The sequence below is a fragment of the Arvicola amphibius genome, chromosome 15 (assembly GCF_903992535.2).
Source record: "Arvicola amphibius chromosome 15, mArvAmp1.2, whole genome shotgun sequence".
Taxonomy (NCBI): Eukaryota; Metazoa; Chordata; class Mammalia; order Rodentia; family Cricetidae; genus Arvicola; species Arvicola amphibius.
In genome coordinates this window covers 32,710,954-32,738,705 of record NC_052061.1, presented here as the reverse complement: position 1 = coordinate 32,738,705, position 27,752 = coordinate 32,710,954, and the positions used below count along the sequence as shown (strand labels likewise).

General features: G+C 46.9%; 1 protein-coding gene across 3 annotated transcripts in view; it reads left to right on the top strand.

Annotated features, from left to right (window-relative positions):
- Dus2 (dihydrouridine synthase 2) overlaps positions 1-24,767 on the top strand; it is a 46,092-nt gene extending 21,325 nt beyond the window's left edge. Inside the window, exons 5-16 of one of the 3 annotated variants that reach the window (XM_038313004.1) lie at positions 1,365-1,408; positions 2,663-2,723; positions 5,106-5,153; positions 11,298-11,363; positions 11,498-11,568; positions 14,846-14,932; positions 18,094-18,262; positions 20,018-20,139; positions 21,321-21,470; positions 22,960-23,047; positions 23,959-24,032; positions 24,222-24,767. In XM_038313004.1, coding sequence (XP_038168932.1) covers positions 1,365-1,408; positions 2,663-2,723; positions 5,106-5,153; positions 11,298-11,363; positions 11,498-11,568; positions 14,846-14,932; positions 18,094-18,262; positions 20,018-20,139; positions 21,321-21,470; positions 22,960-23,047; positions 23,959-24,032; positions 24,222-24,459 — 1,218 coding nt within the window. In that variant the 3' untranslated portion in view covers positions 24,460-24,767. The remainder of the gene's footprint in view (positions 1-1,364; positions 1,409-2,662; positions 2,724-5,105; positions 5,154-11,297; positions 11,364-11,497; positions 11,569-14,845; positions 14,933-18,093; positions 18,263-20,017; positions 20,140-21,320; positions 21,471-22,959; positions 23,048-23,958; positions 24,033-24,221) is intronic. The other 2 variants (XM_038313006.1, XM_038313005.1) reach the window with 2 other exon arrangements.
- Positions 24,768-27,752: the final 2,985 nt, after the last annotated feature.

The following is a 27,752-nucleotide window of genomic DNA, read 5'->3' as shown; positions in this document are numbered from 1 at the left end:
ACAAATATAACCATAATATAGCTTCTCTCTCTCTCTCTCTCTCTCTCTCTCTCTCTCTCTCTCTCTCTCTCTCTCTCTCCTCTTTCTTCTCTTCCCCCCTCCCCCGCCCCAGACAGGGTTTTTTTGTGTAACCCTGGCTATCCTGGAACTCGCTCTCTGGACTAGACTGGCCTTGAATTCAGAGATCTGTCTGCCTCTGCCTCCCGAATGCTGGACTTAAAAGTGTGTAGCACCACCACCTGGCTAGCTTTACTCTTTCTTTTGGCATAGCTTGGCATCTTTAGGAATATCTCCTGAATGACATTTAAATACTTTTAAAATTAGGAGCAATGGATAGGCAAAATGCATAGCAAAATATTTATTGTAGAATTTGAGTTACGGGTATCTGAATACATGCTATAAAATTTCCCCTTTTTTGGTATGTGGCAGTAGTGTGTGCATGTGGGTGAAGTTGATGTTTGATATCTTCCATTGCTCTTCAGTCTGTTGACTGAGGTGGGTATCTTGCTGAGCTCAGAACTTGCTGATCTGGCTAGTCTAGCTAGCCAGCTTGCTCCAGGGATTCTCTGTTACTGCCTCCAGAACATTGGAGTTATAGGCAGGCTGCTACTTCTACCCAGTGTTTTAAAATAAAATTTTATTGCATTACTTATTGTGTGTGTGTGTGTGTGTGTGTGTGTGTACATGTTTGTGCCACAGTAAACATGTGGAGGTAAGGGGTAAGGGGGCAACTTGTGGAATTAGTTCCCCTGCCTTATGTATCCCAGGGGTTAACATTCTTAGCAGCAAGTGTCTTTACACTGAGCCATCTTGCTGGCCCCTACCTGGTTTTTATGTGGGTGTTAGTGATCTGAACTCTAACCTTCATGCTTGCATAGCAAATATTTTATTTACTGAGCCACCTCTCCAGCCCCTATTTGAAAGTAGCCATGACATTAATGAGATTGTCTAGTCCTTCCAAGTTCTTTTCCTTTGCTGGTGAGCAAGTGTAGTGTACTGACCTGACTTTTTTTTAATTTTTAGTTATTATTATTTTATTTTATGTGTATGGGTGTTTTGCTGCATGTATGTCTGTGTACCCTGTGTGTGTCTGATGCCTACAGAGGTCATTGGATCCCCTGGAACTGGAATTATAGACATGTAGGTGCTGGAAATCAAATTGGGATCCTCAGGAAGAGCAGCCAGTGCTTCTAACTGCTGATTCATCTCTCCAGCCCCAAGCAAGCCTGACTCGTATACTTCCCGGCATATGCACATGCATGCGTGCATGTATGTATGTATGTGCGTAAGATACCAATAGGTGTGTCTGTCTACTTGTGTGCACTTGTGTCAAGACAGGTTGATGTAGTTTCTTGTGTTCCCAGGGGACTTCAGACGCAGAGAGAGCCCTTGCTGTGGCCAGGCTTGTGTAAGTTCTTCCCTCCTTGGGAATGCCTTGTCTCTTCTGTAAGCTGTGAGACCTTAATGTTACTAGCAACCCATCTTTTTCTTCCTAGCCCCTTACCTTCTGCTTTCAGGTGAAGGGTATTGGGTTTCTTTCCCTGTGGTATCTGAAGGCTGTCCTGGGACTCTTATACACCCACTATGGTTATATCCTAGAGAGCCTCTTTATCGAGCCCTCGTGTTAGTGTTTATTCATGGGTTCCCTTTCCAGGGATTCTTCTGGGAGTCCTGAAGCTTTAACCCTCATGAAATGTAGATGGGATATACTCCTTCCTGATCTAACAGGAGAATGCATAGTTGAAGTGGTGGTCTTTGGAATTAAAGCAGAGCTCAGTTGGAATTCTGGCTCTGCGCTTTGCTAACTGTGTGAACTCAGGTAAATTGCCTATTATCATTGAGAACTTCGTTCCCTTATTTATGAAATGATGCCTACTAACCTCTGGCGTTATAGGAAACAGCAAGTGAAATAATGCATGTCATGTCTTTGCAACATGTGGTACATCATGAGTGCTTCACATCAGCGCTTGTGATTGGTGATGGTGGGAGTAAGAAAGAACTCAGGCCCTAATTGCTGCATATCACAGACTGTTCTAAACCAGTGGCTAAGGGGAGGATCCCTTCTATATCACAGAATTGTTTGGAGTAACCAGTTGTGCAACTCAGCAAAAGAGGCCAGTCTATTACAACTACCACCAGTACCACCACCTCCTCCTCCTCCTTTTTTTCTCTCATACGTAGCCCAGGTTTGTCTCAAACATGATCTTCCTGCCTCCCCCCCTTCCTAAGTGCTGGGATTACATGTTTGTGCCACCATAGCTGGCTCAGTGTAGTACCTTTATAGAAGATATGCTCTGGCAATGGGCTCCGTGCTCACACCACTCTTCCATATTGACTAATGGCTTCCAGTATCCCAGCCGAAACGGTAGCCCTAGGATGGCAGATCATATGTGAGATCCTTACCCAACCCTCAGTGTAGCTGTCCTCTATATCCAGCTCTTTATAGATATGTATTCGTTATGTCTTTCTTCTGGAACTCCACTCAGATGAGGCAGTTGCAGTTTGGGGATGGAACTCTTTTCTGATTTTCAGCATTTGTGATTGAGAATTAGTGTGTTTCACAGGCCCAGGAGAATCAGGAGCACAGAATCCCTTTATCTGTCATCTATTTTTTTCCCTCAAGTAGAATATTTATTACCTTTTCTCCTTCATGTTTTTTCAGAGAAAATGATGTAGCTGGCATTGATGTCAACATGGGCTGTCCAAAAGAATATTCCACTAAGGTAAAATGATTTCTTTATGTTCCCTATAAGTAAACTGTGCAGATTAAATGAGGCTTACTATACATGGCAGTTAAGTATAGTATCTGGCTCTGGGCTAGCTGGATCCTGTGCTGGATGAGGAAAATGCTCACAGGGATTCTGTTAGGCTAGGTGTGATGGCACATACTCGTAATCTGAACTAGCACAGGCCAAAGCTGGAAGATAATGAGTTGGAGGCTAGCCTAAAATACAGATGACCTTGAGCTTCTGAGCCAACAGTCTTTACCTCCCAAGTGCTGGGCTTACAGGTGTTGCCACCACATCCATTTCTATGAAGAGCTAGGGATTTAACCCCAGTCTTTCTGTGTGCTAAGCTACAATTCTACCAGCTAAGCTACATCTCCAGTCCCTTCACTTTATTTTTTAATGAATTCAGACTTTTGCATATCCTGTGGGTCAGCAAGCTGCCTCAGTGGGCAAAAGTGCTTGCAATACAGGCCTGATGACATGAATTCAGTCTCTGAATCTTGCTAAAAGTTGTCCTCTGACCTCCACAACGCATGCACTGTGGTATGCATGTGCTCCCTCCCCACACATCATACATATACACAATAACAGCAAATACAATTAAATTGACAACATCCTCCCTGTAGGGCTAGAGAGATGGCTTAGCAGTTAAGCGTGCTTGCTGTTCTCCTAGAGGACCTGACTTCAGTTCCCAGCACACAAGTCAAGCAGTTCATAACCACCTGTAACTCTAAGAGACTTGAACCCTTCTGGGCTCTGAGGGCATACCTACACATGTGGCCTATATATACACACATACATATTTTAAAAATCCCTTCTCTATTCCCCACCCACGATTTATTAAAATAACTCACAGCAGCTTGATAATCTCAGCACTCATGCTGAGGCAAGAAGATTGCAGTGAGTTCAAAGCCAGCTTGAACTCATCCAGGGTTATATAACATGATCCCGTGTCAACAAAACAAAACACAAAGTAATCCATAGTAATTCCAGTACTTGTGAAATACAGACAATTATGAAAAAAGCAGGAAAATGTATATGAGGTCTCTGTCTCGCCACATACACAGCTGTTTTAGAATAATTACTCAGAGGTTTTTAATACTAATTACTTACAGACTGCTTGGCCTATGGTTCAGACTTCTTACTAACTAGCTCTTACATTTAAATTAACTCATTTCGGCTGGAGAGATGGCTCAGTGGTTAAGAGCACTGACTGCTCTTCCCGAGGACCCAGGTTCAATTCCCAGCACCCACATGGCAGCTCACAACTGTCTGAAAATCCAGTTCCAGGGGATCTGACACCTTCACACCAATGCACATAAAATAAAGTTAAATAAACCATAAAAAATTAAAAAAATAAATTAACTCATTTCTATTAATCTGTGTATTGCCATGTGGCTGTGGCTTTACCGGTCTACTGACATCTTGCTTCTTGGGTGGCTGACCTGCGTCTCTCTTCCCTTTACCCTTCTCCTCTCTAGATTTTCAGTTTGGCTTTCCCGCTTGGCTTTATTCTGCCTTGCAAAGCAGCTTCTTTATTAGCCAATGAGAGGAATACATATTCACTGCATATAGAAGGATTATTCCAATGCAGGAAAATTATTGGTAAATAAGTCTGTTGTCAAGAAGCAACCATTGGCAGGAGTGATGGCTCGCCAGATATGGATGCTTGTCACCAAGCCTGGTGACCTGAGTTTAAATCCCAGGATGCACATGGAGAGAACTGACTCCTGCAAACTGTCTTCTGATCTGCGCACATGTATACACACACACACGCATGCACATGCACACACAGAAAATGACTAAATACTAAAAAGTTTTGAGAAAGAGAAAACCATTGTTGTCATTGTTGAACTTTAAATTGTTCTTTGAGTTGGTGGTTTTCATTGCTGGACTTTTGTTTGTTTGTTTGTTTTGACCCAGGATATATCTATGAAGTACAAGCTAGCTTTGAACTCACCACTGTGCAGCTGAGGCTGGCCTCAAACTCTTGAGCCTCCTGACTCAGCCTCTTGAGTTTGTGTGCCATGATGCTCAGGTGGACTCCTTGTTTTAAGGATACAGACGGCGAGCTCCAGTTTATTATAACTCTGAGATCTCTATGGGGATGTGAAGTCCCAGAAAACAAAACTTTAGTGCCCATTCCTAGGTTGATACATGGTTTTGCAAAAACGGTCAGAATGTTAGCTCTCAGATTCATCACATTCTGGTTCCTGGTGGGATCTGTGGTGTGCACAGACAATGCTGCTTTCCTCTGTGGTTAGGGAAATGCCGGTTTCCAGCGGACCTTGGCTACCGTGTTGCTACACTGTGTTGCCTACCGTGGTTAGCACCGTCGTCCTTCAATCTTAAGGCCTTCTGTATGCTTCTCCTTAGGGAGGAATGGGAGCTGCTCTGTTGTCAGACCCTGACAAGATTGAGAAGGTAAGAGTCCCCAAACATGCTGTGATTTAGAATTGCCTAAAATGTCTCTCCCTCATTCCAGATTTACTGAAGTCTACCTAGATTCTCTATTTGAGTCCCAGAGAGCAAAATTTTTATTTATTTGTTTTTCTGTGCTATGGGTGTTTTGCTTGCACGTATGTCTGCACCATTTACATGAAGTGCCTGAAGAGATCATTGGATCCCCTGGAAATAGAATTACAGGTGGTTTGTAAGCTATGTGATATGGGTGCTGGGAACTGAACTCCATCCTCTGCAAGAGCATGGTACACTCTTCACTGCTAAAAATCTCTCCAACCCTGGCCTGAAATTTTTTTAAAAGGGACTTTGATATGCAGCTAGATTTAGGAGCCCTCAGTCAACCTTCAGTGCACTTGAGTTCTGTAAAAGCTGTCTAGGGATATGCCACCTGAGAGCCAGCGGGCCTGAGAACTCAGATACGGCCTCCTCCCCCTCTGTGTTGCCACTTTCCAGGATGATCTGAGAGCAGAGGGCAGAGCACTCTGGTAAGGGCATGCTTGAAAGTCTGTGTGTGTAGATGGACAGGCCTCTCCTAGGGGGCTGGGTGAGAGTAGCAGGGTGTCCCCTGCATAGGACCATATGGGTAGAGTATACCGCAGGCCGTTTCCCATTCCCTGTTCCCCCACCTCGTCCCCCCCCCCGCCCCTTTTTGAGATGGGGTCTTGCTGTATGATTATGGCTGGCCTATTACTTGCTATATAGCCGAGACTGGCCTTGGACTCTGAGCAATTCTCCTGCCTCAGCCTCTTTTTTTTGGGGGGGGGGAGTGTCGTTCAAGACAGGGTTTCTATGTGGCTTTGGAGCCTGTCTTGGAACTAGCTCTTAAACCAGGCTAGCCTCGTACTCACAGATACCCGCCTGCTTCTGCCTCCCCAGTGCTGGCATGAAAGGCGTGCACTGCTACTGCCTGGCCTGCCTCAGTGTCCTGAGTGCCCTTTGAGAGCAGACTGGGCCAGGGTTATATGAGGCAAGCTGAAGTTAATCTCCTTTGTTTTTCATCCTTTGGAGAATCTACAAATGAAGTTAATGAGGACCAGGAAATAGACTGGCATTTGATACCTAGTGCTGTGGGCTGCCTGGGCATGTGTGGGTAACAACCTTGCCAAAGCACTATTTTTCTTTCTTAATTAGAAATTGATTTTCTCACCTTACTGTTCTGCTGGCTCTTTTGTCCTCATTTTCACCCTCCATTCTTACCTCCCTGTCTGGGTTTTGAGCCTCATGGTGCTTTCTACAGACTTGAGTGACTGCAGTCAGACCCACCAGTGAGAGCTGCCATGGTGTGTGCTGCCTGTCACAGTTCAATCCTGTATATTCATCTTGCCGAGGGATCTCTGGGATGTAGAGGAATACTGTACGCTAGGTATCTTCCCATTTTCCCGTTGTTCAGCTCAGGTCGTGTCCCTGTAGGCTACTATATTCTGCATCTTTGTTTATAAAGTAGCTTCTTTTCCATGGTCACTACAGTATTTCATTTCTTCTTAAAGTCCCTTGAGTAGGCATGGCAGACATCTGCACCTTCTCTCTCTCTGTCTCTGAAACAGTGTCTACTTGTGCCACCCATGCTAGTCTCAGACTCTGGGCTCCAACAAGTCTCCCATGTTAGCACTATGTATCAGTTCCCTTTCTGTTGTGGTAAAATACCATGGTCAAGGTGACTTCAAGAAGGAAGGGTGGCTGGATGGTGGTGTCCCACGCCTTTAATCCGGCTCTTGGAAGGCAGAGATAAGTGAATCTCTCTGAGTACGAGGCTAGTCTGGACTACTTATATTCTAGGACATTAGAGCTTTACAAGGAAACCCTGTCTCAAAAAACAGAGGGGAGGGGAGGAGAAAGAGAAGAAGGAAGAGTTTAAGGGGCTTATTGTTCCAGAGGGATAAACGTCCATCATGGCAGGAGGCGTGGCAGCAACTGGATGCTGAGCGATAACATCTTGGACCACAGACTGAATCAGAGAGAGTACACTGGAAGTGGTGCAAGCTTTTACCTCTCAAAGCCTGTCTCCCAGGGATGTACTCTCTCCATTGAGGTCATGTCTCCCCGTAACATCTCCAAACTGCACCTCCAGCTGGGGACCAAGTGTTCAAATACCTGAGCTATGGGAGACATTTCTCATTTAAACTACCGCATACCACTAGACCAATTTTTACCTTTTCGATAAAAATACTAAACTAAAGACCCAAACTAAACAGGCAAGCAGGAAACAAACAAAAACCTAAAGATGAAATGCAGACAAACAAAACCAGGATATTGTATTGAGACTGAACTGGGGGTGGTACACATACACTTGAGATCCCAGCAATTGGGAGGAGAGAGGAGCAGCAGGAGTTCAAAGCCAGGCTGGACTTTATGAGACCTTGTCTCAAAAGACCAAAACCAAAGCACAGAGAGGAAGATAGTAAATTGCTTAAGATCCTGTTCCAAATATGTGGCAGACGGAGCCAACTCAGAGCTGTAGTTCTGTGACTCTTAGCCACAGCGTTAGCGTCCCTTCTCAGTGGCACCTCGTGCTAAAGGTGGTCGTGGTAGTTCTTAAGCCACGGTTCAGTAGCCACCTGAGCTTTAGAAGCTGTAATCAGACCTCCCTGTGCATAATGGAGTGGATAACGGAATCTCGAAGTGGTGTCCACGCTCGAGTAGGAGATGCCTCAAAGGAGGTTATGGGTCCCGTGTGCACACGGGTGTTTTCACTCTCTCCTCCGTCCTCCTGGCTTCTCAGTCCGGTGATGTTTGTCACGTTAGTGAGGCACATTTGTCAGGAGGCCGCAGCGCTGCTTTCCTCCTCAGGAGCTCAGTTCATTCTGCTACAGTCTCCGGGCCAGCTTGGACTAGTAAATGGGGCTTACCTCATGAAAGGGAGGGTGCAGCCTTCCACAGTGAATGTGCCTTCGGCATCTGGGGCAGGATTCGGTTCAGGCCCACACTGTACTTGCAAGCTGGGTACTGGCTGAGAGCTTTGCAGGTACTTTGAAAATTTTCTCAAAATGCTCATGTAGGGTCAGGAAAAAGCTCTGGAAATAATGCAGTGATGCTAGCTGTACCACATTGTGAATGTATCTGAATTAGTTACACTTAAAAGTATTTGAGCCAGGTGTGGTGGTACGTGCTTTTAATCCCAGCAACTGGGGAATGAGAGACAGGTACATTAGACCCCTGAGCTTGAGGTTAGCCTAGTCTACCTACCAGGTTCCAGAACAGCTAAGAGTACACAGAGAAACCTTGTCTCAAAAACCAAAACAGAACCAAAAAAAGAAAGGTAGCAGACACTTAATAGTCTCAAATCAGTACTCAAGAGGCTGAAGCAGGAGAATTGTGAGTTTGAGGGCATCCTGCACTATATAAGGGAGACCAGGCCAGTCTGGGATATACAGTGAAACCCATCTCTAAAACCAAGATGTTGGGGGTTGGGCAGAAAACTTACAATGCCAAATTTCTTTTTCCTTTCTTTTTTCCTTCCTTCCTTCCTTCCTTCCTTCCTTCCTTCCTTCCTTCCTTCCTTCTTCTCTCCCTCCATCCCTCCCTCCTTTTTCCTTTGAGAGAGGGGATCTTTTTTTTTTTTTTTTTTTTTTTTTGGTTTTTCGAGACAGGGTTTCCCTGTAGTTTCTAGAGCCTGTCCTGGAACTAGCTCTTGTAGACCAGGCTGGCCTCGAACTCAGAGATCCGCCTGCCTCTGCCTCCCGAGTGCTGGGATTAAAGGCGTGCGCCACCACCGCCCGGCTGAGAGAGGGGATCTTATACATGCCAGGCTGACCAGTGGTTCTGGTGAGGCCAACCTGCTGTGGGTGGATGTATTGTTCCTCCAATCAGATCTGGATTTTGGGTTTTGGTCCTTTCCATCCTCTGGCAGCGACATGTGGCATGATTTAGAATTTCATGCTTCCTAGCCCGTTGAAAGACAGCCTCAGGAAGCCCAGCAGTGGTGGTGCACGCCTTTAATCCCATCACTTGGAAGGCAAAGGCAGGTGGATCTCTGAGTTCCAGGATAGCCAGGGCTTTTACCCTGTCTCACGTACAAGGGGTGTGTGTGTGTGTGTGTGTGTGTGTGTGTGCGCCCATTTCTCCCTAGTACAGTCCTAGCAAGTCGCTGGGTCTTTCACTTCCCTAATTTTCTTCCTAATCTTTAATGTGCATGTGAACAGAAATTCTAAAGAAAGTTCCCAGAGCTATTTTGAATAAATCAAAAAGAAGTTCTCTGAGACTGAATACTGTATCAAACCAGTTGTTATTTTGTCCTCACATTTCAAAGGGTTCAACCTTCTAGAGATGTTTGTTGATTTGTGTATTTTGAGACCAGGTTTCTGCTAGTTCTGTAGTCAAGAATGACCTTGAATTCCTGATCCTCCTGCCTCTACCTCCCAAATACTGAGGTGTGTACCACTATGCCTTAGCTAGAGTGAGAATTTTTGTGACTTATCTTCATGAGCTTGGCAGTCTCCCTCCTTAAAGTGCTAATGCCCCTTTAAGGCTCGGCAGGATGACTGTGGGAAATCAGGTCTAGGCTGTTGTCTGAGGCAGCACCTGGAGAGGGTTCCTTCCTGCTGGTCTTGTTGGTGAACTGTCTGCCTTTCAGCAGAGTTCCTTGGCCTGATGTCTGAGGTTGCCTTCCTCTGGACTTAGATAAGGCCTGTTTTACTATAACTGGCTCTCTGCTGCCCCCGTCTGTCTAGAATCAAGGTAAATGCAAGTACTCATGCCTATCAGATAGCTGCTGCTCCTGTTGGTTAGAAATCTAGTTCTTGGAAGAGGGCTGTTGAGATCACCTTCCCTCCCTTGTGCCTGGCCTGAAGTTCTGATGTTGAGAGAAGATAGCGATGCTACAGACATTCATAGTCATTTGTCTCATGATCTCTGAGTCTCATGTTGCCTTGTCATGTTACCTCCGTGACTACTGCGTGACTTATTGATCTTCCTCTGCAACCTTTTCTAATTATTGTTCAGGGAGCAGTAAAAATACATTGAATGTGTTGTGTTTTCCTTTTCTAGTTTATATATTTGAATATCTGACTTCTCAGAAGAGAAGAATTCATGAGGACAGGGCCTTGGCCCTTCAGGATCTTCCTAGTCTCATTCTGTAGTTCTGGGATAGCACTTGGAATATCCCTTTAACTCAGAAAGGAGGTTGTCATTTGCTGGACGTGGTGGCGCACACCTTTGATCCCAGCGTTTGGGAATCAGAGGCTGGTCTACAGAGTGAGTTCCAGGACAGCCAGGGCTACACAGAGAAACCCTGCTTTGGAAGAAAAGAAGAAGAGGAGGAGAGGAAGAAGGCTGTCAGTTGTGTGCTCATAACCAGGACTAAGCCTCAGGATTATATTGAGGGTGTTGGGCAATGATTTTGAAAGCACGGGTTTCTACTTACTTCTTTTACATCTGGCCACAGTTTTGCCTCCTTCTTCTCCCAGTCCTTCCCCTCAGCCCCCCATTCACACCTCCCCTGTTTCTGTTCAGAAAAGGGGCTTCCCTTTTTCAACAAATCATGGCATATCAAGATGCAGTAAGACTAAACACCTTCCCTTGTATTAAAACTGGGCAAGGTGACCCAGTATGAGGAGTAGGGTCCCAAAAGCCAGGAAAAGAGTCAGAGACAGCCCCTGCTCCCACTGTTAGGAGTTCACAGAAGGACCAAGCTACACAACTGTAACAGACATGCAGAGTGCCTAGGTCCCATGGAGGGAAAGCACAGGTTTCTAAGCTCTGTCCCTGGAGACCCATCCAGGAAATGCTGTGGTCGGATCTAAGAGTCTGTGTTACCAAACCTCCAGGTAATTCTGATATTTTCCCTGGCGAAGAATCCCTGTGTTCCACACAGGACTATGTGCAGATCTATTCATTTCTCCCTTCAGTGTATTTAACGTGTATGTATACGCATACCAGTATTGCCAAGCAGGGACTTGCTAGTGTTGGGATTTTAGCATAGAATAGAGGCAGAATCCTTGCCCCATGGAGTTTATATGAAAATATATACAACAGATAAATGGAAGCAGTCATGAATATACAAACTGTCCTTCTACTGGTATGCCCGGGTCTTATAGGTGTGTTAATTAGTGCAAGTAGTGTGGTGTTTGTTCCAGAAGAGATAGATGTTCCTTTTGCTCCTCTTTGCAGATTCTCAGCACTCTTGTTAAAGGAACACACAGACCTGTGACCTGTAAAATCCGAATCCTGCCGTCGGTAAGGATGTGTTATTTGAAGGTTATTCTCTCGTGTGCTGTGTGATCTGGTGGCGAACTGAGCCTGCTTTAGGAGTCAGCAGCTCCTTCCTTGAGTCCTAACGACCACCTTGTGCTGTAATCTTTCTTACCCAGCTAGAAGACACCCTGAACCTTGTGAAGCGGATAGAGAGGACTGGCATTTCAGCCATTGCAGTTCATGGGAGGTGAGTGTTTGCCTTCTTAGTGATGGCTGGCAAGGAGACGCCTCAACAGACCCTATGTGACAAACAGCGTCTCTATGTATACAGCCTACCTCTGCCTAGCTCTCTGACAGCCTGTGAATCCAGAGACCATTCAAGCTCTGCATTTGTTTATTCATTGAGTACCTCCTGACAATGGGAACAACATCAAGCATTAGAAACACAAGAGGAGCGGTGGTGGTGCACACCTTTAATCCCAGCACTTGGGAGGCAGAGGCAGGCAGATCTCAGTGAGTTCGAGGCCAGCCTGGTCTACAGAACGAGTTCCAGGACACCCAGGGCTATTACACAGAGAAACTCTGTCTCAAAAAACAAAAACAAACAAAAAACAAAAAATGAAACACAGAAGGAAGTCCCTTCCCCTCCCTCCCTGCCTGTGTGCCTGTTTTCTTTCTTTCTTCCTCCCTTTCTTACTTGCTTGCTTTCTAGTGCTGGGGATTAAATCCAGGGTCTTGTATATGCCAGGCCAGTGCTTTGTCATTGAGGAATATGCCCAGTCCATTTTCCGTTTCTTGGTTTGCTTTGGTTGTTGTTATAAAGTCTCATGGAGCCCAGACTGACTTCAGACTCAATGCATAGCTGAGGCTGACCCGAACTCCTGATCTTCTTGCCTTCATGTCTTAATGTTGGGATTATAGGATTATAGGTATTCAAAACTATAATCAACTTTTTATATTTTATTAATTAATTAGTTAGTAAATTTATATTTTTGAGACAGGGTTCGCTACACAACCTAGGTTGGTGTGAACTTTCAATCCTTCTTCCTTAGCTTCCTAAGGCTGGGATTATAGACATGAACCACCACACTCACTGAATCTTTTTTTTCCTTCCTTTCTTTCTTTCTTTCTTTCCTTCCTTCCTTCCTTCCTTCCTTTCTTCTTTTTAGCTTTTTTAAAATTTATTTTTAATTAAAAATTTCCACCTCCTCCCATTTCCTTTCCCCTCTCCCCTCCCCCTCCCTCTCCAGTCCAAAGAGCAGTCAGGGTTCCCTGCCCTGTGGGAAGTCCAAGGTCCTCCCCCCCTCCATCCAGGTCTAGGAAGGTGAGATTCCAAACAGACTAGGCTCCCACAAAGCCAGTACATGCAGTAGGATCAAAACCCAATGCCATTGTCCTTGGCTTCTCAGTCAGCCCTCTTTGTCAGCCACGTTCAGAGAGTCCGATTTGATCACATGTTATATCAGTCCCAGTTTAGCTGGCCTTGGTGAGCTTCCAGTAGATCAGCCCCACCGTCTCAGTGGGTGGGCGCACCCCTCGCAGTCCTGACTTCCTTGCTCATGTTCTCCCTCCTTCTGCTCTTCATTTGGACCTTGGGAGCTGTCTGAATCTTTTTTTCTTTCCACTTCATTGAGCACTGGCTTCTCCTTTGAATGACGGCTAGCAGACGGCTGTTCATTTAAAGACACTGGCTTTCTTGCCTACCCTTGTTGGACTGCCAGCTGTCCCTGATGTCTGCTTTAGACAGTTCTTGTATCTGTAGCTCATGTGTTCTCTATTGGGAACTGAGTCTTTATTTTATTTTTAATTATGTATATGTGTATGTGTCTGTGTCTCAGTGCAGGTGCTTGCAGAGGCCAGAAAAAAAAGTGTTGGATCCCCTGGAGCTGGAGTTCCAGGAGTTTGGGAGCTACTTGATGTGGGAGCTGGGGACTGAACTTGTGTCCTCTGTAAGAGTGGTATGCACTCTTAACTGCGGGGCCATCTCCACACACACACACACGCACACACACACACACAATGGGAGAGGGGTGCTCTCACTGTTGCTCTGACTGGGCCAAATCTCATCATATGGCCCAAGTTGACCTTGAATTTATGGCAGTCCTCTTGTCTCAGTTTTCCAAGTGCTGGGATTATAGGCATGAGCATTAGGGCCTGCTAAGCCAGAGTGTTTCTGTAGGCTGCTCTCTATCTCCCTGCACAACTTGCTTTCTATACCTAGCATGTCCTTTTGTATGTAATGCTGACAAATACACTTGGGCTGGCATCCTTTTGTGGGAGCTCAGGGGCTTATAGGAACAGCCCAGGTTGCTGGTGATCTCTGTTACTAAATTTTGGGGTATACCCTGAGCAACAACAAGCAGAACAGTGGAGTGGAACTGTCCGGATGGAAGCTAGGAGGGTTGGAGGTGACACGTGCACATAAATGCACATACTGCATTCCTTGCTGAGGCAGTGGGCTGTGGACCCAATGGCCTGATGTGAAATCCCAGCTCTGCACTTTGCTCCCTTTCATTTAACCTCTCTGATTGACACATTCCTCGTGTATCAATCAGTACAATTTCTGCTTCTTGCTATTTTGACACGTTTATGAAATTGTAAATGAACGGTCTTGCACACAATATGTAGGAAATTACTTTTCCCAGAAGTTGGATGCAATTAGAAGACGAATGTGGGAGAGTTTAAGGAAGAGCTTCCTGACCATCAGAAATTCAGCAAATGTAGCCATTTAGTGTGGTATAAAATTGGCTGCTGGGGCTATAAGGAGTTGGAGGTGGAAGCTGAGTTGGCAGGCTCTTCTGAGGAGTCAGAATATAGCACAGGAGCTGTGTTCAAGCAAGGACTGGTTAGTCACCTCTCCTGCTTGTCTTCACACATAGCTTGGCCCAGGCATCACCGTAGCATACCTAAGATTTGCTTACTCACGCAGAAGAACTTTTTGCTATTGACCTTGGTAGGAAGGAGCCCTGGGTTGTCCTGCTTCCCCTGTGACTTATCGTGACAGTCATGGTCTGTGGTCTGCCCTGGTGGCCCCTGGAACGGGGCCTACCCCGTGTCAGGTGCTTCTCCCAAAGATCAGCTGTGCAACTTGGCCTCAGCACAGGCAGCTGTGTGGGAGTGGCCTGTCTGAGCGGTGGCAGCTGTTCCAGGTCCCTGGGGAAGGGCAGGGCTGGGACTGTAGGGACAGCATTTTTGTGACGCTGTCTCTTATTTCTGGCAGAGGCAAAGGGTAGCCAGGGAAAATCAGTGTGACCTTGGGAATCAGGCCACCCACACTGGTCCTCTGCAGCAGTTATACCCCATCTTAATGATCTTGAGAACTAGCCTTAGCCTTCTCACTCTCTTGCGCCTTAGGACAGAGTTCTTCCCCTAGGTCAGGGAGTCCGTTCCCAGCAGCCTCTTCTAGATAGCCCCATAGCTGTCTGATCTGCTTGAGGTTCAGTAGGAAGGACAGTAGGATTTTAGGAGTGTTATGGCCTTTAGCCCTCAGCCCACAGACCCCATCTCTTTTCTTCGTCTTTAAGGAACCGGGAGGAACGACCTCAGCACCCTGTCAGCTGTGAAGCTATACGAGCCATCGCCGAAACCCTCTCCATTCCTGTCATAGCCAAGTAAGCCACCATTCTTCCTCATTTGCCCGTGTTCCACCTCATTTAGAAAAGTCTTGTGCTAGCCTTAAAAACTGGAATGACAGAACATGGAAAAACTGATACAAGCTAGACATGGTGGCACACAGCTTTAATCCCAACACTACCGTGTCAGAGAGGCAGATGGATCTCTTTGAGTTCAAAGCCAGCTTGACCTATATAGGAGTTCCAGGACAGACAGAAGAGACACTGTCTAAAAACAAACAAACGAAAACTCCAACAAACACCAAAACAAATACAGGGCTGGAAATTTTGCTTAACAGTTAAGGGTGTCTGACACCAAGCCTGACCATCTGAGTTCAGTCCCTGAGAGCACTGAATCCTGTAGCTTGACCCCTGACTTCCACTTGGGTCATGTCATCTAGCTCCCCCATCCCCAACCAACCAAATAAATATAAAAAGATATACTTAAAAACTAACCATATGGGTTCATAGGGGTTCGCAGAGACTGAACTGAGGACCAGGGAGCCTGCATGAGACTGGCCTAGGCTCTGCATGTATGTGACAGTTGTGTAGTGTGACCTTCTTATGGGACTCTTTTTTCTTTTTTCCCTGAGACAGGGTTTCTCTGTAGCTTTGGAGCCTGTCCTGGAACTAGCTCTGTAGACCAGTCTGGCCTCAAACTCACAGAGATCCGCCTGCCTCTGCCTCCCAAGTGCTGGGATTAAAGGTGTGCACCACCGCCTGGCTCTTATGGGACTCCTAACTGCAGGGATAGGGGACTCTCTATGACCTTTCACTGTCTTTTGGGACCCTACTTCTCATACTGGGTCACCTTGCCAGCCTTAATACATGGGGAGATGCTTAGTCCTACTGCAATTTATATGTCATGTTTTGTTGATATCCATGGGAGACCTGTCCTTTTCTGGATGGAGACAGAAGAGGAGGGGATTAGGAGGTAGGGGGAGAAGAATGGGGGAGAGGGACTGGGAGGGGAGGGTGAGGGGAGAGGCTGCTGCTAGCATGTAAAATAAATAGGTAAATAAAAGAAAAAGAAGCCGGGCGGTGGTGGCGCACGCCTTTAATCCCAGCACTCGGGAGGCAGAGGCAGGTGGATCTCTGTGAGTTCGAGGCCAGCCTGGTCTACAAGAGACAGGTCTACGAGGACAGCCTGGTCTCCAGGACAGGCTCTAGAAACTACAGGGAAACCCTGTCTCGAAAAACCAAAAAAAAAAAAGAAAAAGAAAAAGAAAAAGAAAATTGAGCATAAAGGAAAGTGGGGAATGGAGTGAAAGTAGAAAGTTAGGAGTGAGGCTGGTACTGGCGTTTGGACCGGCGCTCTGACGGTGGGCTGGGCTGTGGGTCGGGGTGAGAACGTGGGCAGTGAAAAGGCTGCAAGATGGTGCCACACCTAGAGTTAGATGTGCAAAGTGCAGGGCTATATGAGGAATCCCAAACTAGAGCTTCTAGCAACATGACTCAACATAAGTCAGGCAGAAGAAATCCAGACAAAGACCAGGTAGCACACATCTTTAATCTTAGCCCTTGGGAAACAAAGGCTGGAGCTCTGTAAATCTGAGGCTAGCCTGGTCTATATAGAAAGTTTCAGGTCAGTCAAGAAAATATGGTGAGGATATATCTTTGAGAAAGCAAGGAAGAAAGGAAGGAAGGAAGGAGGAAGGGAGGGAGGGAGGGAGGGAAGGAGGGAGGGACGGAGGGAGGGAGAGATGGAGGGAAGGAGGAAGGAAGGAAAAGAAAGGAAAGGAGAAAACATAAAAAAAAAGGAGATGATGGATAGGTGAATGATGCCAGGCATGGCGGCGCACACCTTTAATCCCAGCACTCGGGAGGCAGAGGCAGGCAAATCTCTGAGTATTTGAGGCCAATGTGGTCTACACAGTGAGATTCAGGATAGCCAGGGCTATATAGAGAGACCCTAAAAAGAGAGAGAAGAAGAAAGAAAGAGAGAGAAGGAGGGGGGAGGGGAGGGGAGGGGAAGGGAAAAAAGGTGGGGAGGGGAGGGGAGGAAAGACCTGTTGGGCAACTGCAGACACTTGTGCTAGCAATGTGGGTTCTGATGACCACCCCAAGGATTTATTTATTTATTTATTTTTGGTTTTTCGAGACAGGGTTTCTCTGTGGCTTTGGAGCCTGTCCTGGAACTAGCTCTTGTAGACCAGGCTGGTCTCGAACTCACAGAGATCCGCCTGCCTCTGCCTCCCGAGTGCTGGGATTAAAGGCGTGCGCCACCACCGCCCGGCTCCCAAGGATTTAATAACCAGATTACAGCTAGTTGTCTGTGTTGAACACCTAGGAGTCCAGCTCAGCCTTCTACCTTAGGACACCAGAGACTCAGGGAGCCTGGACATTGGAAACCGGGAAGTCCTGAGGAAAGTTACCTCTGATCAGTGTGAGGAAGAAGTAGTGATGGGGTGGTTGCTAGGCCATATGATCTCAGAGAAAGAAATTTTAGAGGTAGCTTTCAGAGATAACTCAAGACTTTGGAGCCCGTTGCTTTTCCTGTCACCCCAGAGGCCTCCCAGCACAGGTGTCTCTGGACGGGGACTGACTTAGGATGAAATAGTTGAGAACAGAGAAGTCCCTTAGGGCGGAAGCAGGGGATTGTGACCAGACCTAGTCTCCTTATCTTCCACCACCGTCCTTAGTGAGCACGCCCTTCCTTTAGTCTAGGGTTTTGAGCTGGTCCTCTGTGGGCAACTTCTCTGCTTGGAGTTTTTTCTGTGGCCACAATTCCACATGTTTTGCTTTTGCTTTTTTTTTTTTTTTTTAGTCTTATATTTACAGGGTTTTACTGTGTTGCCCCATGCTGGTCTAGAACTGGCTAGCTACATGACCCAAGCCTACCTGGAAGTCATGATCCTTCTGCCTTCACTCCTGGGTGCTGCTGTTCTGGGTTTTTGTCAGCTGATAGCTCAGGTTTAGTCCTACATCTTCAGATATTGTCTGCCTTGGCCACTCTTCTGGGTAGTAGAGAAAAGTCAAATTTCTAAAATACCTCTTCAGTGCCAGCCATGGTTCACTTGCCAGGGGGGTTTGCTTTATAATCACTTCGTTAAAGTTCTGATAGTTGAAGGACCTTGGCTAACGCAGTACTAATGATGAATGGCAGGTGTGAAAATCATCTTTTTTTCTGGAAATACTAGTGTGCCCCTGTTGCTTTTTAGTGGAGGATCTCATGACCACATCCAGCAATATTTGGACATAGAGGACTTTCGACAAGCCACAGCCGCCTCTTCAGTGATGGTGGCTCGAGCAGCCATGTGGAACCCCTCTATCTTCCTCAAGGATGGCCTTCGTTCCCTGGAGGAAGTCATGCAGAAGTACATCAGATATGTAAGTCTTTGCACTTTTTCTTTCTTTTACTTTTTAGTTTTGACATAGAGTCTCATAGCCTCGATTGACCTCTAATCCCTTATTTTTCTGCCTCTACTTTTTTTTTTTTTTTTTTTTTTTTTTTGGTTTTTCGAGACAGGGTTTCTCTGCAGCTTTTTTTTAGAGCCTGTCCTGGAACTAGCTCTTGTAGACCAGGCTGGCCTCGAACTGACAGGGATCCACCTGCCTCTGCCTCCCGAGTGCTGGGATTAAAGGCGTGCGCCACCACCGCCCGGCCTGCCTCTACTTTCTGCGTGCTGGAATTACAGGCATATGTCACCGCATGCTGGAGAATAGCGTTTCCTAAACCAATTTCTTCTCACTATAAGTATTTTTTTTTTTTTTTAATGAGTTTCCTGGGTACTGCTCTAGGGACAGTGAGATTCTATACTGGGCTACGCCTGTTCCTGGTGGGTAGAAACAATAAAATGTCCTCAAAGTGCTTCACTGAGTTGGATCTGAACAGAAGCTCCAGCCTTCTCCCAGGGCGGTTTTCCACCTCCCTTTTTGTTCTCAAGTCTCACTAAGGCCTGGGGTTATCTATGCATTGGGTGTTTTTTATTGCTGAGATCGTAGGATGAGACAGGTGTCCGTTCTTGGCAGCTTCTGTCTGAGCGCCTCCTCTCCTCAGCGCTATAGCCCTTATCCACTTGGTTCTGGGTGTCCTGGTATGTAGGCTGGTGACTGTCAGCTCCGGCCTAGGTCAGCTGTCCAGCTCTTCTGGCCACCTGGCAAGCGTGTGGCAGAGAAGAGATGTTCAGCCGTGCTGAGCCTGCTTACTAGGTGAAGGGTGAGGCTGTCACTCTTGCTCAGCCATCATTTGGCAGCTTTCAAGAGGGTGTGTTGTCCTGGAGAAAGAGAGTAACCTCAAGCATCAACATGGGTGCTTCTGGTCTCATCAGGTACTTTCTGGGCCAGACAAGCTGAATCACGGTCCTGCCCTGACTAGGACTTACTCACTTATCCCATACTTTCTCCTGAGCCTGCCATGGCACCTTCCTAGGCACTGGAGACAGGCCTAGAGGAAATTCTTCAAGTATAGGGGGTGAGTGCTGGAGCGGGTTCTGGAGACCTGTCTGTAAAGCCTGTACTTCTTGCTGCTTTCCTGCCCAGCACCCAGCTGGGTGAACATCCATGGTATTATTTCTGGGTAGCCATGTTGCTTCTCTGGGCCTCACTTCTCAGGCTGCAGAGTAAGGTAAAGCTGTACTTATCTTTGCATAGATATACAAATTGATAAGTCATGTGTATGAACATGCTTAGGAGATGGGTTGTGCCCCACCCATATAGGGGAAATTGGAGATCGGTTAGTCAAAATATAGCTGATCTGGTTGTAAGGAATTTTACCCCTGTCCTAGGGCTAGATTGCCTTGCCAAAATTTGGTGTGTTCCTTTTCTCTGCCCCAGAAGATGCTCAGCATTAGGCTCTCTGTGGTAGCCTGGGGTAACTGAAGCATGGGTTGGTTTTTATACTGTTATCCCTCAGTCAGGCTGTCTAGGTGGGTATGCTGTTGAACACGAGCCCTAGTTTAATGCTCAAGCTTTGTGTGACAGCAGGTGGACTAGATGGCAGGGCTACAGTGGTTCTTATATGGGGACACGTCGGGTGGCTGTAAGCACTTCTAATGACCTCTGAGAGTCCCTTTCCTTCCTGGTGGAAGCTCAGATCTCAGTGTTTGCTGGTAACCGGTGGGCTCATGCTAGTTCTCCTCTTAGGCGGTGCAGTATGATAACCACTACACCAACACCAAATACTGCTTGTGCCAGATGCTGCGGGAACAGTTGGAGTCGCCCCAAGGAAGGTTGCTCCATGCTGCCCAGTCTTCCCAGGAAATTTGGTAAGAGTACAAGGGTCTATCCATCTATTCTTGGAGACTTGACCCAGACTTGACCTTGATCCCTAAGCTATTTTGCTGAAGGACCAGGGGCACAGCTTCGGGTGTGTATGTGCAGGAGTTGAGTGGTCATACAGTTTTGCTTTATAGAAGTGGGTACTTTCACGGCTTTGAAGCCTTCCTTTCTTTGACTGATCTAAGCAGCAGTTTTGGTAACTAGGGTACTGTTAAAATAGAGGAATGCAAAACATAGGTCTGGGAATTCCTGAGGAAGAAGTTTTTCTATTAATGGGCTTTTTGCCTGCCAGACTAACAAATGGTCAAGAGAGACAAGACTTTAGAATGGAGCTTTTGACATACGCCTGTGTCCATTATCCTGGTCAGAGAGGCTACTGCTGGTCATTCAGATCAGGTGATTAACACCTGGAGGTCCTTGGCAACCAGCTCTTTCAGTTCCTATCTACTATTGCCATAACTCATGCTTGGGTCCTCTGTCTTACAGGTCTTTTCTCCTCATGTCGGCTGTCTGTACCTTCCTTCCTCCAAGGCTTTCTGAATCACTCTTGCCTTCAAGGACCCATGTGCATGTTTTTTTTTTTTTTTTTTTCTAGAAGGCAAAGCTCTTCCAGAATCCTTTTTCTACCTTTGGCTTGTGCTACTATTGGTTCTGCCCCATCCCATACATGCCAAGCATATGAACATAGAGTTTTTTGAATTTTAAAAGAGAATGTAACTCTGGAGCTCTGAGTGGTTCAAACTAGGTCCATGGTAGCCATGGGCAGTGAGGAATGAATTAGCTTTTCCTCCCATGGGCCCTCATGAGGATGATATTATGTACATCCCAGTTGTTGAATCAATATAGGCCAGCTCTGCCATGGCTCCCTGGGTACATCCATCTGTGTGTTCGTCCTTGGGAGAGAGCTGAGAATCATGGGGGATAACCTCTGGAACCTTTTCTCCCCAACCCAGCCTCCCTCCAGAGTTCATACTCAAAGATTCAAATTCATTCTCTACTTTCCATTCTAGGCAGATGCTAGGGTGTGTAGGAAGCACTTTCTGATGTCAGACCCTGGTTTTGTTATATGTGGTACAGGAGTTTCTTTTTGGTTGGGTAATGGGCTCCTGCAGTACTTTGGATGCTGTTCCACTAAGGTTTCTATCCTGCTCCACCTCTTTCTCCATAGTGAGGCCTTTGGCCTTGGTGCCTTCTATGAAGAGACCATTCGGAAGCTAGATACCCGGCGAGCTGACCTCTTGGCTAAGACTCCAGAGGCAGTTGAGGAACCCACTGAAGACACATCTGGCATCATTAAGATGGCTATCAGATTTGACCGGTAGGTTTCTACTATATTCCAGGGCCAATTGTGTAGGAGTTTTAGGGTCTGTTATGTTAATAATGTCAAACTTAGTAACTACAGGTCTCCTTGTTCCTAGTCTTCAACTTCTGAAGAAGGTGCTTTTTGTTACTGTTTTTTGTTTTTGAGATAGGGTCTTTCTACATAGATAGCTCTTGTTGTCCTTGAGCTCCACACGTAGACCAGGCTGACCTTGAACTCACAGAGATCCACTTGCCTTCTGCCTCCAGATTTCTGACATTCAAAGCGTGTGCCACCTCAAGACTTTTTACTATGTTGTTTTTTTTTTTTTCTTGAGATAGGGTCTCTCTGTGTAGCTTTGGCTGTCTTGGAACTCACTATTTAAACCAAGTTGACCTCAAACTCATAAATCCTACCTCTCTATCTGCTTCTTGAGTGCTGGGGTTATATGCACGCACCACTACGCCCAGATTTTTGTTACTGTATTATTTAAGACAAGGTCTCCTATAGCTTAAACTGACCTTGAACTTGCTGTGTAGCTGTTGATGACCCTGAACTCCTGATCCTCTTGCCCTCCAAGAGAAGGTGTTTTCAGGGAAGATGGTCCCTGAAATCTCAGGGAGCCTTGCTGGGGGCATATTTTTCTAAGACAGACAGAATCAAACTTCACTTTTTTCCTGATCTACTCATTCCCTTTCACAACTTGGGACAGGGAGATGGGTCTTCTGTTCTTCAGTCTGTGCTTCTCCCCTGAAGCTCCTCAGGAACCCAGACTTTAGTTGACTGTGTACCCTTGCCTACACTGCTGCCACTCACCGGCCAGCGGTGCCCTCTCCAGGCAGAAGTAGCCTTAGCCTGACTCTTGCCTCACATTTTGACTCAGCTTTGAATGGTGCTCTCATTCTTGTACTCTGCCATCTGGGTCTGAGCCTTCTCTGGTCTCCAGACCCAGACCAGGAGCCAGTCCTGTCTGGCGAGGACTTGAGGTGGGGTTAAGAGGACAGCTGTTGGGCAATCATATGCCAGAGGGAGTTCCCTGTGGAAGATGGAGCGTGTCCCTTTCACCCTGTCACAGACTTACTCCGAAGTCAGAGTTTATTGTGCCTATTGCAGAGCAAATAACCCTGACACTCAGCAGATGGACTCAGTGGGCAGTACGCTAGAGCTGTCAGCCCCCTGTATAGCCACCTCCATCCTTGAAAGGCAAAGTGAAACTTCTGGCCGCTGAAGGCTGTTTTTCCGGCTGCAGCTTGGAGAAACTGGGAGTTCTCACATGTGCACTCATTATTCTAAGCATGCAGAAGCCCATCTTTCTTTTAGATAAAAACCTAGGCTGCAACTGCTGGTAGAACAGGAAGGGAGTGGGTACAAAAGCCTCGGGGCAGCAGCCCGATAGCTCAGTTTCTCCAGTTCCGGTAGCACCTATCAGTGGCTGATTGGTGGCTCTCGCTAAGGGATAGAGTAGAAATGGTGAACGGGCCTTAACTGTTTCTCCTCCTTTCCCTAGGAGAGCATACCCACCCCAAATTACCCCCAAGATGTGCCTACTGGAGTGGTGTCGGAGAGAGAAGTTGCCACAGCCAGTATATGAAACAGTGAGTTTTTCTGGCTGCTGCCCATCTGGCATCCAACCACAGTGCTGCCTGCTCTGGTATCAACACCCCAGTGCATCACAGCTTATACGCTCCGCTCTAGGCTACTTTCTTAGCATCTGAACTTGATTCCCCATAGATGTGCATAAGTTACTATTAGCAGGGCAAATTGCAGATAGCCGTTTACCTCTGACCTTGGGCTTTTGTCCAATTCTGGCAGATATATCCTTGGATTGGGCTTCAGCCAATGGGACACAGAATTATGCCCACACACAGGGCCCCTGGGGTGGAAACCTTGAGAGAGTCTTGCTTCACTTCCTCTGGTCCCTGTGGCTGCTCTGTCTTTCATACTGGCCTTCTGGCCTCCAGGCTTACACTTTCTGGGTCTAGTGTCCCCTCTCACAGAGTGACACCTGGAAAACAAACCTAACATCTGTCTCTTTTGTTCAGGTTACCAGCTCCCCAGAACACAAGACCCCAAATACCTTGCTGTTTTATCTCTTCCACTCAGCTTTCTACTCCAGCCACATCCCCTGATCCCTCTGCCAGGTGCACCTGTTTTGCCCCCACCCTTGTCCCGTCTCAGTCCTTTGCCATCTGGTGAACTCCTTTCTGCTGGGAACGGGCCCACATAGAAGTCAGTAGGCAGAGGCCCCATAGTCATATACGGGCTCTGATGGTCCTTTGTTTAGTTCAGTGGCAGAACTCTGACACACTTGCTATCTTTGTCAATTTGCATAACTGCCTTTTCCCCCTTGATTGATGCAGCAGGTACTTTCACATGGGTGGAGCATGTGATCAGGCAGTCTTCACTTGACTTAAGTTAGAAGTGCTTCCCTTTAATTTCTGTGTTCTCCATGTGATGATGCAGGTGGGCAATCTTGCGTTTGTTTCCCTTGCTCTCCCTGCACCAGGTTCAGCGGCCTGTAGATCGCATGTTCTGCTCTGTCGTCACTGTTGCGGAGCAGAGGTACCAGTCCACGTTGTGGTGAGTTTCTCATCGGATGCTATGAGACTCTTGGTGTGGGTGAGTTGGCTGTATTGTTTGTGAGGGCACTGGATGATGACCCTTTCACCGGTTTATCAGAATCTCTGGAAAGGACGAGACTCGGGACTTCAAGACTGTAGTGCTGCTATTTGCTTGCTTTATTAATTAATATTTGCTTTATTTACCCAGGGACAAGTCCAAGAAACTGGCGGAGCAGACTGCAGCCATTGTCTGTCTGCGGAGTCAGGGCCTCCCTGAGGGTCGACTGGGTGAGGAGAACCCCTCTTTGAACAAGCGCAAGCGAGAGGCCCCTGATCAAGATCTTGGGGGCCCCAGAGTTCAGGAGCCAGCACTACCTGGGGAGATATGCAAGAAGCCATTTGTAACCCTGGGAAGTAGTGAAGATAATCTCCTGGAAGGCTGTTGACTACTGTCCCTGTCACCAGTGTGGGGGACTAATGTGAAAGTGGTTTTTGGTGTTGGGGCCTAAGCCACATTCCATTGGACAGTTTTCTGGCCCTCGCCATTGCAGACGTTAGAGGTCCTCACCCAGGCTATCAGTCTGAAACAAGTGCCAAGGGCTGTCCAGTGGTAATCCTATCTCCTCTCATAGGTCTGAATGGCTAAGCCAAGTTCCCAGTGACCTGAATGTTTTTTTGAAAGCAAGGTTTTCAGGCCGCACCTCAAACTTGACATTGGTACTGTGCAATAAAGATAGCCTGACTTTCACCCATGGCCAACTGCGTCAACCTTGGACTACATCCTGGCACAATTACTGTTTCTACCCTCTGAAGAGCTGCCGAGTTCCAAAGCATGCCTCTTGTATGTAGGGAAAGAATGGACCTTTGGGGTCCACTGGATTTTGGTGAAAGCAAGAAAGGACCAAGAAAACCATTTTAATGGTGGGAAACCTAGGCGTTAACCATTAGTTGACTTTGCCGACGAGAGGTTCTGTGTAATCCAGAAAAACAAGGGTATCTGGTACCCCAGTAAAGGGCCAGCGTAGTAGAGTTGGGGTGGGGGTAAGGGCCGCAGAGTCTCCTTTATGCATTACAATTAATTTGAGCTCAGACCTGGTGAAGTGCCTGCTCAGGGCAGGGGACACCTGGGACTGCTCATGGTAGCAACTTGGCTTTGGGGAAATGCAGCATTCACAGATCACACACTGTCACTTTCCCCGCCCCAGCTCCACTTGAGGTGGAAGGAAGTGGCAGATTCTCTTTAATTTCCTCCTGGCAGTGAGAAGCAAACAAACAGCTACCACCACATTTACTGGGGCCTCCCCACTCCCCTCCTGGGAGGGGTGGCCTGACCAAAGGTCTCTACCCTGCCCCACCCCACTTCCTCTGCTGTAAACAGGCTGTGTGACCTTCCTTTTGCCAGGCTATATGGGGGGGTAGAATTCCCTTCTAAACCAAACCTGTCTTTCCCCCAAGTCCCCTGGGACAGTCTCATGGTCATGTGCCAGCCGGCAGCCCCTGGCCCTGCCTGTCTCTGAATCAAAGGTTTTAGTGACTTAGGCTGTGCCTGTTTCCATGGACACCCACCCTTGCTCTTCTTGGTTAGATAAGGATACCATGCTCCCAGAGGCCTCTCAGAGCCCCTTGCATTTTGACCTTGGGTAACTCATTTCTAGTAATCAGCCTCATAGTGGGATAATTGTCCTCTGCTTATGTGAAGCTGGCCTGTGATAGGGTACTATGTGGTATGTTTCTGCTTGCTGAGAGACTGCCCCAACTTTTCATCCTAAGGCTGTCAGAGTAGGGGGCCCCACTAAGGGGAAAGATAGTCTCGGTCTGATCTCAGCCGTCAAGATTTAGAAAGTTTGTATCCGGATTTATTTGTTTCTACTAAACATGGCTTAAAATTCTGCCTTTACTTTTCCTCATACTTAAGACTGGCAGTAGGAAGACCAAGGCCACAGAGGACCACTTCCTTCAAGCGTGCTGGAGGATGGTTCTGGGGACAGGGCGTCAAGTGCAGTCTAAGTGGTCCTGGGTGCTGATATCAAGCCTCTTCTACCATTAGTGTGGTTTTCCTGGGGAAACCCCTACGTTGGCAAGGTCAGATTAATTTTCTCTGCTACAGGAAGCAGAGACAAGGGTAGAATGCTGTTAAGATTCAGGTTGCCCTGTGTGTGGGGGGGAGGAGCTCAGAGGACCCTGGGGAGAGGGGTTGGTTAGAATGTGTCCAGTGATGGGGGATACCTGGGGAAGATCCTGGACGAATGTGTTGTCCTCATCCTCAAACCATTTCTTCATTAGTATTATCATATTTCAGTGATGTCTACCTTGGACTAAGTGAGTTGCCCGAGATCTGGGACTGAGAGGCCCAGTCAAGCCTGGAACCATGTCTTCTAGTCTACCCTTAGCATAATTCCCTTAAGAGTACCCAGCCAGTTGGGCAGTTGTGGCGCACACCGTTAATCCCAGGACTCCAGAGGCAGACAGACAGATCTCTGATTCAGAGGTCAGCCAGGTCCACAGAGCGATTTCCAGGACAAGCTCCAAAGCTATAGCGATACTCTGTCTCGGAAAAAACAAAACAAAACAAAACAAAACAAAAAAAAAACCTAAACTAAAAAGACTTTCCGACCCCTTCCTAGGCTAGTAGTGGTATCCACCCCTCCGTGTCCTTGATTAAAGCACTCTCCTTAGCTTATCACATCGTGGGGGCTTTTTGTTTTCTTTTGTTTTGCAATCCAAGCTAGCCTGTATTAATTTATATGTATTTATTATTTATTTACTTATTGCTTATCACTCTGTGTGCATGTGGATACATCTGGATATCAAGAAGATGACTTTATGAAATCATATCTTTATGTGGTTTTCAGGGATCAAACTCAATCAGGCTTGTGTGACAAGTGCCATCTTGTTAGCCCCTTGTACAGATTTTTCTTTTTAGGATTTATTTTTACTTCCAGCTGGGGATTGAATCCAGAGGTTGGTAAATGCCAGGAAGCAGTCTTGTAACTGACTGGGTTTCTATTGCTACGATGAAACATCATGACCAGAAGGCAAGCTGGGGTGGAAAGGGTTTATTTGGCTTATACTTCCATATTGCTTTTCATCACTGAAGGAAGTCAGGATTCAAACAGGGCAGGATCCCAGAGGCAGGAGCTGATGCAGAGGCCATGGAAGGAAGTTGCTTACTGGCTTGCCTCCCATGGCTTCCTTAACCCACTTTCTTTTAGAACCCAGGACCAGCAGCCCAGAAATGGCACCACCCACAATGGACTGGGCCCTCACCCATTGTTCACTAATTGAGAAAATGTCTTACAGCTGGATCTCATCAAGGCATTTCCTCAACTGAGGCTCCTTCCTCTGATGGCTCTAGCTTGTATCAAGTTGACATACAAAACCAGCTAGTACACTGACCTACATCCTCAGTGACAATTTTTATTTGTTTATTTATTTTTTTCAGTAGGGTTTTGTTATGTAGCCCTGACTGGCCTGAAGCTTGCTATGCAGAACACACTGGCTTTCAGCTTGTGGGCAATCTTCCTTTAGTCCAGCAGCAGAAGACACAGTGAGGGCCTGGGTTCTCATTACTCTGTGCTGACTTGAGCAACTGTTTTTTGAGGTTGTAGTTGGCTGGCCTTAACCTATCCATCCAACTCGAAAGCTGCTCAGGGGCAGCCCTTTTCTCTATGGCCAGCATTGGCACAGAGGTAGAGAGCAGGCACAGCAAACTAAAATAAGAGTTTATAGTTGGGGGGGG